This window comes from Nematolebias whitei, chromosome 9, assembly GCF_014905685.2.
Source record: "Nematolebias whitei isolate Nwh7 chromosome 9, NemWhi1, whole genome shotgun sequence".
Taxonomy (NCBI): domain Eukaryota; kingdom Metazoa; phylum Chordata; class Actinopteri; order Cyprinodontiformes; family Rivulidae; genus Nematolebias; species Nematolebias whitei.
In genome coordinates this window covers 43,433,773-43,444,449 of record NC_056506.1, presented here as the reverse complement: position 1 = coordinate 43,444,449, position 10,677 = coordinate 43,433,773, and the positions used below count along the sequence as shown (strand labels likewise).

At 39.3% G+C, this 10,677-nt stretch overlaps 1 protein-coding gene across 1 annotated transcript in view; it reads left to right on the top strand.

Annotated features, from left to right (window-relative positions):
* Positions 1-10,677, top strand: part of LOC119415226 (piezo-type mechanosensitive ion channel component 2) — a 127,924-nt gene that overhangs the window by 65,512 nt on the left and 51,735 nt on the right. Inside the window, exons 12-17 of the mRNA XM_037682385.1 lie at positions 3,462-3,625; positions 5,728-5,958; positions 6,305-6,425; positions 6,528-6,721; positions 8,965-9,107; positions 9,521-9,730. Coding sequence (XP_037538313.1) covers positions 3,462-3,625; positions 5,728-5,958; positions 6,305-6,425; positions 6,528-6,721; positions 8,965-9,107; positions 9,521-9,730 — 1,063 coding nt within the window. The remainder of the gene's footprint in view (positions 1-3,461; positions 3,626-5,727; positions 5,959-6,304; positions 6,426-6,527; positions 6,722-8,964; positions 9,108-9,520; positions 9,731-10,677) is intronic.

Genomic DNA, 10,677 nt, shown 5'->3' with positions numbered 1-10,677 from the left:
GTCATCTGGACTTCGTTTTTTTGTTAAAAAGAAACGTTTCGCCCCTCCCCAGGGCTTTTCTGAGAGTTTCATTGAAATTTGTCTGTTGGGTCATGAGATATTTTGCTAACAGACAAAGAAGCAAACACATGTACAGCTTCTGGTCTTACTAAAATTTAAACAAAAATAATTAGCACAAACTTTAAAAGTAGGTTTATGCTTAATTTGTGTCACCTTCTGCTACACACAGATGTACTTTTTTTTATTTTTTTTATTTAAAGTAAATATTAGCTTTTTGAGAAAATCACAGTCATTACTCAACTTATTGTAGTTTGTCCACTCCTAAACTTGTATTTATTAAAAATATTAGACATTTAACTTCCTGAGACCCTGCTGGCTTTAGACTTTTTATTCTCGGGGACTACATAGGAGTGGGCATGGCCCTCCCTGGTCCCCACTTGGTTGCACCCCTGTGCATTTTATAGTAATGATTGGATTTGTGTAGTTCTCATGTTTGTTGTTGCATATTATCACACTAATAAAACTACCAAGCTTGTAGTTAATTTTAGGGGATAAGAAGAGCCTGTGTTCATTGAGGGTGAGCAGCTTGAAATGGTTTCATCCCATAAATATCCTTGTTTCTATTTGGAGAGTGAATTAAACTTTAGGGGAAAAAAGTAGTAAAGCTGATTAAAATGGCTCCTTCTAGACTTTTATTTAAAGAAATCTTAAGTTTATTTATTAGAAAGGCACGTGTTTGCAACAGAAAACCCAGTGAGGATTCTGTTGTTTATGTTTTACTCTGTTTGGACGGGATAACGTGCTGGACGACAAGAACAGGATCAATAATCTGGTCAGGATTGTTGGTTCTGTGATCAGCCTCACTTCAGATTCTCTCGAGCTCAGAAGAGAAAAAGGTTGAAACTGAAAGCTGTTCTGTGTTTAAAAAAAAAAAAAAAAAAGAAGAAGCAGTCTTCATGATGTTTTTAATCCAATTTGCAGCTTTTTTAGCCGCAGACTGAAGATGTTTCTCTGCAGAACACTCAGGGCTGGAAGTGCCTCTCAGGCTGTCAGTGTGTGACCCAACTCCACTTCAAATCTATATCAAAGTTTTTCATGAACGTCTGAACGGGACAAATAGATTTTTTTCAAATCCAACCCCGATCTATTCCATATGTGGCACTAAATTAGGCACATAATGTTTTTAAAGACGCTTCATTCTGAACGGTCATGTTTCATCAAACTTTTCGATCAGTGAGGTAGGAGTGTGCGGATTGATCCAAGTATATTTTGATAACAAGAAGTTGCTTCATCTGGATGACTGTGAATCTACACCATCAGATGATCCTAACGTTGGTCAGACTGTATCAATACTGACATGATGGGGGCTGTCGATGAGTTTGTTTCACTTCAGTATGTCATTCTCATTTGTAGCATGACGCTGCCCTCTCTAACTATGACCCCTGACCCTTGTGCGTCTTTCAGACTCACTATGAATTGTTTTAAAAGCTACTTCTGACTTCAATAATGTCTGGTGTTTTCACACATTCACCGTCCTTGGACACAGAGTCAGCTACAGTCTGACTATTGTTTACCTTATTTTTCCTATGCTTTTAAGAAAGAAAAAACAAATCCTCAATGAAGTTTGTTTTATTTGATTAACAAGTATGACCATGAAGAATTTTGCTACTCGTTCCAGGAGTGGCCAGATCAAATGTAAACACGGGATAAAACAAGCGTCACAGATAATAATTTAGTTTTCCTGATTGCCCGACAACTCCAGAATCAGTGCACACATGCTAACATGTAGCATCCATGTTTACTTTCTGTAACGTACTGCGTGTGACGTCACGTCCTCTGCTCATGCAGATCGCTTCAGACTTGACGTCATATTCGAATAATAAATAATGTGAATGGCCACACTAAAATAATCACATCTGAGCATAAATTTGGTTTTAAGGATTGGATTTCAGAATGAACAAACACACCTACCCCCCCCAGATGAATATAAGAGGATCTGCGGTGGAAGTGGTCTCCAGCTACAAGTACTTAGGTGTACACCTGAACAACAACCTCAGCTGGAGCAACAACACTTCCAGCCTGATCATGAAAGCTCATCAGAGACTCTACTTCCTCAGGCGGCTGAGACGAGCTGGTCTGGGAAGCTCAGTCCTCCCCTCCTTCTACAGGTGTGCAGTGGAGAGCATCCTGTGCTCCAGCATCAACGTGTGGCATGGAGGCTGCACAGCTGCAGAAAGAAAAGCTTTGCAGAGAGTGGTGAAGGCTGCACAGAAGTCTGTTGGAGTCAGTCTCCTCACCATCACAGACATCTACACCTCCAGTTGCAGGAAGAGGGCCACCTGCATCATGAAGGACCCCACTCACCCAGCACACACACTTTTGCTCCGCTCCCCTCAGTTAGGAGGTTGAGAAACATTAAGTGTAGAACCACTAGACTGAGGAACAGCTTCTACCCTGAGGCTGTTAGACTCATGAATCTCTAATCAGGATTATCACTGTGAAAAAAAAAACACTGTAATGCCACTTGATAGTTGATGTGCTGCTGACCATCCATGCTGCTGATCTCATGCTGCTGATTTATTTCATGCTGCAGTATTCATTCGGACTCTTCAGCTCACACAGACTCTGTTGTTGTTCAACGTGTTGTTTTCAAATCTTTGATCTTATTACTGTTTTTCTTTTACAATTTATACTTTTGTTGGATGTAACTGGGACCCTGTGTACACAATTTTGTTCCACCACATGTACCGCATGAGATGCGAATGACAATAAAGAAACCTTGACTTTGACCTTGAGGCCTGTTGTGAGAATGTAGCATTCAGGGCTCTGCATACACCAGGCGAACAGCTGACTCGTGGTTTCATGGTTGCAGGACTTCACTTTCGTACACACCTTTCATAGTCCGTGACACACACAGTGCGGAGCTCCTGGGAAACCCCTCCCACTGCAGTACACCTTATTCCCACCAGGGTCTTCACTCCGTTCCTGCATCCACTGTTGTGTCGCAAATCTGTCATGAAGAAAGCGCCACACTTTCCAGTAGACAGACTCCTCTGTGCACGATGTCTGCACAATCTCCATCCAGGAGTTTTGGCCGTTTGTCTATTTTTAGTGTGCTTGAAGAGTGACGCAGCTGAAGGTCCGAGCGCTTTTCAACGTTAACAAATGCACCCACAAACCTCTGACCAGTCACACAACTCTTGGCTCATACTCCTGTGGGAATAAGTTCAGTCCAGGCTTTATGTCGAGAAGGGGCGGGCGAAGCTGCTCCGAGAACAAAACGACGAGCTTTTCTTCGTGCAACTAACTCAACGAGAGCCGATTTCCCGGCTGCAGCAATGCTTATTTTCTCTGGTCTATAATTTAGTGGTAACAGAGCGACTTGAGTAGAAATGCTAAAAACAGTCTTTTGTTTTGTCTCGTCCTAACTGTTTTAACAACGAGCTGTTCTGTTTTTACAGAGAAGAAAGACGAGTGTGTGTACGAAGTGAGTTTACCTCCGGAGGACTCGGCACCGAAGGAGTCAGAGGATGAAGAGAACGACATAAAAAAAAAAGGAACGATGGTGAAAGTCTTCCAGTTCATCATGAAGCAGAGCTACATCTGCGCTCTCATCGCCATGATGGTGAGCAATGCAGCTGTTGTTTGATGTTACATTTAACGCTGAATTATACTGAGTTTGGGTTGTTTTATTACCAACATAAGAGAAACATCCTAAATTGCTTTTATTGTAATAAAAGCTTTTGAAATAGACTCAGACTGACAGAAAATATGTCGGGATCTGTGGTTTTTTTTTGTTTTTTTGGTTAGTGTTTGTGTTAAGTTTGTTCTTTGTTGTTCATGTTTTTTTTATTTCTGTCTCTTTGTGTTTCCTCTGTCATCTGTTCATTTCTCACAGTTTCTGCCTCTCGGCTCCTGCCCCGCCCACTTACACCTGTTCCCTGTTTCATTGAGCTCAGCTGTTTCCCATCTCCTCATCAGCCCATCCATTTATTCTCTTTGTCCCCATTTTTCAGCAGTAGATCATTATTTTGCTTTGTCATGTCTGGTTTGCCTTTGTGACTCTGACGCTTCACTTCCTGTAAATTATTGCAGCCATGCAAGCCCTTTTTAAAAATCAAATTCCTTTTCATGTTGGTCTGCATTAGGATCCTCCACATTCCTTGATAAAACGTCCTTTAAGATAAATCTAGACTTGTTTTTTATTTTTATTTTTATTATTTCACATGAATGTAATAATATAAACAGAAAATGTGAAGTTTAAATTCTAAATTCTGGTACTAAAATATATTAGCATGTTGCTGCTGCCTGCTTGATCAGGTTTTATTTGGGTTAAATGAACCAACTGAAGGAAACAAAATTATACATTAGTTAAATAATTTCAATAACAAACACTTTTTGACGTGATCAGGACGTTGTAACACAGTTGTACCATCATTTAATGAGAAATAGTTTTATATTGACATGCGGTAATACAAGAGATGCTTAAATGTGCTAAATAAGCTCTGAGCTAATTTATGTTAAAGGTTTGCATAAAAAATAATAATTGAAAGTTGAAATTGTATAAATCTTACACACTGCATTCATGACTTCTATTACAGTACTTGTTGCCGTACGCGTCGCATCAGTCCAAATATGTCTAATAAAGTGGAAAAATACATAAATAAGTCGCTTTGCATGTAAGTCGCCTCTATCAGGCGTCACCGCTGACAACTTGGAAACTCAGGCCGGTTTTGTGCAACAATTTGTTTGCTCAAAATTATAGCAAAGGTGTGTCTCAGTTGAACTTTTCCTTAATAAATGCACTTTAATGGTCAAATGCTGATTTGACGTTTGCTCCAGGAGTTCCGGAGCGAGACGAATATGGCAAGCCAAGTGTTTCATTAATAGCCACTTTTACCTATTAATGAGACGCTTGGTTTGCCATATTAGTTGAGTGCCCTCTAGTGACTGAAAATGGTACTGCTCAATATTTTCCATGTCAGAATGAATGACATGATCAGACCTCAACCAAAAATTGTTTTATAAATATGGGAAAAAACATATATTAGTCGCTTCGGTGTATAAGTTGCAGGACTTAAATTTATACAAAAAGGTGCGACTTATACGGCAAAAAATACGGTAATGTTGTGCTGCTTCCTGGATGAAACTAAAATGGTCTAAAAACAACCTGAACAACTAAAACCTGTTGAACAGTGATGCGTTTACTTCAATGTTGCGGCGGTTGACAAGTTCCTCGCCTGATCAGCATCATTCATTCCTGCTTTGATTGGCAGATCTGGTTTATAGTTTGGGTTTTTGTAAAAAAAAAAAAAAAAAAAGGCTAGAATTGCCATAATGTTCCAGAAGCTCAAACAAATCCAGAGTACATGTTGCTCTCAAATGATTTCATCTGAGTTCTTATCAGGCAAATTCAAGAGGAGGTAGAAACTGCACGTTTTAGAATTTGCTCTTTACTCAGCAAAATCAGTCCAAAAGACTTAAAATAAGATTCTTCCCCAAAACAGTCCAGAGATAACTTAATGACGACCTGTTTAGAACCTCACAAGACAAAAAGGATAGACTTTTAGCTCACATTAATGCTCCAAAGTGAAACAAAGTTTGATCAGAAAATTAAACACAAATTTTAACTTTTGCGTTACGGACTGTATTTGTGTTTTGGGGTCCGTTAGTGTTGAATCCACTGCAGATGTTTGTTCAGAGGTGTCTGTGGTCCGTCCTCTGCAGGCGTGGAGCATCACGTACGTCAGCTGGCTGACGTTCGTCTTCCTCATGTGGTCGTGCGTGCTGTGGATGGTGCGGGACCGGCGGCGCTACGCCATGCTGACGTCTCCCTTCATGGTGGCCTACGGGGACCTGGTGATAGTGCTGCAGTACATCTGGAGCTTCGAGACCATGGAACCTGTCGCCGGGTTCTTCGTAAAGAAGAACAACCCGTTCCACTCGCTTTCATCCAAGGTCGGAGAGCTAAAATTTACCATTTGTTTTAGTTGTTAAAATCAGACCAGTCCTGCAGAGGGTCAGCGTTTTGACATGTTTTGGAACTGCTCTCAGTCTTTAATGTTTGCAGCTACTCAACCTGATCAATGTGCCTTTATGGATATTATTTTTATCACCCTTACTTCTGTTTTAGTAAACATTGCCTGCGTGTTTATAACTGTGAACTCTACTTCTTAATGTTTATTATAAGGTGTGTTGTGGTGATGAGTTTTAGCCACCCACAACCTGCTCTGATTAAATCTGAGTAAACTTTAGCTGATTTATTCTTTTCTTTCTTCCTTTCTTCTTCTAACCTGTCCCTTAGATGATGTGTCTGCTGACGTTCTGGTTGCTGCTCAGACAAACGCTTACAGAGAGACAAGAGAAGAAGAACGAAGACAGCGCAGGTCTCTCAGACGTCTTCGTGGAGGACCAGAAGAAGAAGGGTAAGCCCGGCAGCTCCTGTTTTGTTTAGATAATCCACAGTACGTCCTCGTGTGCGTTGGACGGTTTAAAAATCAGCAACTCTTAATGGAATGCTTTTACAGAGGAGGAGGAGTCGGAGGAAGGCGGCGAGCAGGACATCATGCACGTCCTCGGCAACATGGTGATGGGCATGTTGGTCAAATACTGGATCTACATCTGCGGCGGGATGTTCTTCTTCGTCAGCTTCGAAGGAAACATTGTCATGTACAAGATCATCTACATGATGATGTTACTCTTCTGCGTGGCTCTCTACCAGGTACTGATACTGTGGAGCATGTGTGTCAAACTCAAGGCCCGAAGGCCAAATACGGACCTTGGTAACGCCTTATCTGGCCCCAAAGACGTTACTTTAAATGTTATTTATTTATTTATTTTTGCTCCTCCTTTTACTTAAAAACTGAGCAGACTTTATTTAGTGCAGACTTCTCATGACTGTTGGACAACTTTGAAGCCAAGAAAAATTACCGTAATTTCTGGACTATAAGCCGCTACTCTTTTCACCCACTTTGAACATGGCGGCTTATACAATGCTGCAGCTAATTTATGGATTTATTTTATTTTTATTTAGTGGGCGTGGCTTATATCAGGGCGCACTCAATAGTCTGGACATTACGGTAGTTTGAATGCTTAAGTAGTTTTTCATTTTGATGCAGAAAGAGTGAACGAGAACTTCAGATGAGACCATGAAGCTCTTGTTGGGGAATCTACAATGGAGTAAATGCATTGACTGAAGTTGGCCCCAGGTTTGAAATAAGTTTGTAACTTTGGCCCCCCTCACCGAGTTGTAACGGACCCCTCAGAATAAATTTGGTCGACATTTTTCCACCTGCTTAAAACTGTTCAGACTCCGATTTGAGTTTTGATTAGTTTTTCAAAGACAGGTCTGCAGGAAACATCTCCCTGCTTTCCTACATGTTTGTTCTCATCATTTCAGGATCTGTTAGTAATTCTACTTCCTGTTGGCATAGTTTGGGGTAGTTTACCTTCTTTTTACAGTTTAGTTTAAAAGCGTTACTTTCAAATTAATGACAGCTACGCTTGCAGGGCACAAAGCAACGCCGCTTAATTATCTTAAATCAGTTAAATGAGCAGCTTAAGATCTTTTAAGGTGGGGTTTTGTAGAAAGGATATGAACAACTAGTATCTTACCTGCTGTAGATGTTTGAATATTGAATGAATGATGTTTGAACAACCTCAGATTAGAGAAATAAAGTTTAATTCTGACTTGATTAACGAGCTAATAGCTAGTCTGAGTGGAGCCAAAACAAAACTGGGTTGCTGCGGACTTGAAATCTTTCTAGTCTAAAAAAAAATCTGTAACCGCTTTATTTTATAAACTTTTACACCACAGACAATATCACATTATGTGGTTATTTACTTACAATTTTGCAGCAAACACAAAAAGCAATGACCTGCCTGTGCTTTCTTTGGTTCTTCCTGCAGAAATATTCTTGTAAGTATAAATGTGAAATTGATGGTGGTGGGAAGGTTTATAAAATTATATTCATGGGTATTAAACAGAAATATTTAAATTTGTTATTTTAAGAGAACAGCAACTCACTTTGGTCTCAGTCCTGCTTGAAGTAGCTGTTAGCTCGTCGGTTTGGTCAGGATTAGACTCCAGACCTAATCCATTTGAGGTTGTTCAAAGAGATGTCTACAGCACATAAGATATTTACTGTTCATACTCTGCCCATACAACCCCACTTTAAAAAAATTGAACTGGCTTTGGGCTTTAGTTCAGTTCTGATCATTTCATATTTTGTTTTTATTTGATTTGAACTGGTGTAAAGCAGTTTGTTACACTTTCTGCATAAAAGATGCTTCATAAAACAAGATTTGATTGATTGATTGATTGATTGATTGATTGATTGATTGATTGATTGATTGATTGATTTTCCTTTTGGTCAAACATCAAATAAAAAAATGCAAACACGTGCAACAATAATTTAGCGTTTAAATCAAATATCCTTGTTTTTTTATAACGTTATACTTAAACTTACTGTAAAGTAATATAAATAATTTACAAAAAATAGAAGTTTAATGTTTTCTTGTTTTATGACAATCAATGTTCATTACAACCTAAAAATGTGGCTTTTAAGCTCAGATGTTACTAATCAGTACAAATTTTATTTTAGGATAAGAGTTTGTAGGTCTGTTTGATCTTAGTAATTATTTTGTAAAGGTTTATCCAAACATTATTTAGGTACATTAATTTTTTTAGGCTTGACTGAAAGAGTAACGTTTAGTCATGTCAATGCTTATATTCATTCTAAAGCAATGGAAAAATACTGTACGGGCTGGACGCTGCAAGTTTTCTTCTCGTTTCAACAAAAGTCAAGCTGCTAAATCCCATCAAAATCCTTTTATTTAAATCGCTTTATAGCAACAACAAGAAGGAAAGTCTGCGTTAATTCAGACGTCTTTTGTTCCGTTTTAAAATCAAATTTGACACATTTAGAGGATAAAAAGACACTGATGTGTTCCTGTGTGCTGCAGGTGAACTACGAGTGGTGGAGGAAGATCCTGAAGTACTTCTGGATGACGGTGGTGATGTACACCATGCTGGTCCTCACCATCGTCTACACCTTCCAGTTCGATCGCTCCGAGGTCTTCTGGTCGGCATTCGTGAAGAGTGAAAGGTGAGCTCCGCTGAGCCATCCCTGATTCCAGTTCCCAGCCGGGGACAGGTGGAGCTGAGATAGCAGCTTAAATTCTCTCTTCGACTTCAGCTCGTGCTTCTTTGTTTCAAAGGCGGGCGATAACGTGTTATTTTGTCTGTTCGTTTGTTAGATAAGCATCTGCATCAAATTCAAGATGGCTGCCACAGCTAATCAACAATAGCCAACACAAAATATCTATAACTCAGTCAGTTTTTTATATATTCAAACAGAATTCGGTGTGGTAGTAGCTGAGTGTCTTTCTCAACCCATACGTAAAGCACAAACAAATCAAACTTGACCTTGAGATTTTATGCACAATCCTGCAAAACAGTCTCAAAAAGGTTCAAATGATGTCGTTTGTTTAAGCTAAGATGGCAGAAGTTACCTTCAAGGAATAAATCGGATGTTTTATCTCAAATCTGGCGCAGTTTGAAGGACCTGGGCTTGGAGCGGTTCTCTGTGTCTGTGCTGTTCACCAAAGTCTTCATCCCCACCTCCTTCCTGTTGGCCTGCATTCTCCACCTGCACTACTTCCACGACCGCTTCCTGCATCTCACTGACCTCCAGGCGGTGGTGGCCAAAGAGGAAAGCACCATCTACAGGTGAGATGACCGTGCCGTTTGCTTTATTTGGTTCCAGGCCCTATTTCAAAAATAAAAACAAGTTTAATTTGTCTTTACTTACTTTGTTTGAGTTGATAAATTTCAACTTTGATTTCACCTACAAAGAGATTCTTCCAAACGTTGGTTCTGTGAGGTGCTGTTTGTTGTAATCTTACTTGTAGATTTAAAATATAAGCAATTTATTTGGTAAATAAAATGAATAAAACAGCACAAAGTTCCTTAAGAAGGCAGTGAATGATGGACAGCACGTTAAAAACACTTTTTCATGACACTCCCATAAACGTGCATCATAACCGCTGTTCTTATTGTGCGAATTGTTTTCCTGTTTATTCTTCCATATTTTTAACTCAAACTACGTCTGCATATTTTGTGCTACTTTTATTTACAAATCAAAACTTTCAGCTCAATCAGGGTTAGTATGCTGGGACTTTTGACTTTTGAAACTTTTATACTTTTCCTAATCTTTACCTTTATTTAAAATGACATTTTTCTCCAAATACATTCAGATCTGTTAAATTACTTAAAAAATCTGCTTGAGCATATAAGCCTTTGTTTTTATTTTATTTTTCAACTTTTACACACCATTCCGCCACCTTTAGCTTTTATCTAACATTTAACTTTTAGCTTTCAGCTACCATCGTGCTTTCTTTTGCCATGCTTCATCTCCTTTTGTCTTTAGGCTAAAGTTTTCATAGTATTAGCTTCTGTTTTACAAAACTGAGCTATTGTTGCTACTTTCAGCCTTGGCAGCTTTGCTGATTGTAGCAACTGCTTTGCTCATTTTGGCGTCTGATATAGCTAATGTTTAGCTGATTTTAGGTATCAGCTTATGTTCTGATCATTTTAGCTCAGGTTTTTCTAATTTCAGTCTACGTTCCACACATTTCAGCCCATGTTCTGCACATTTCAGCCCATGTTCTGCACAT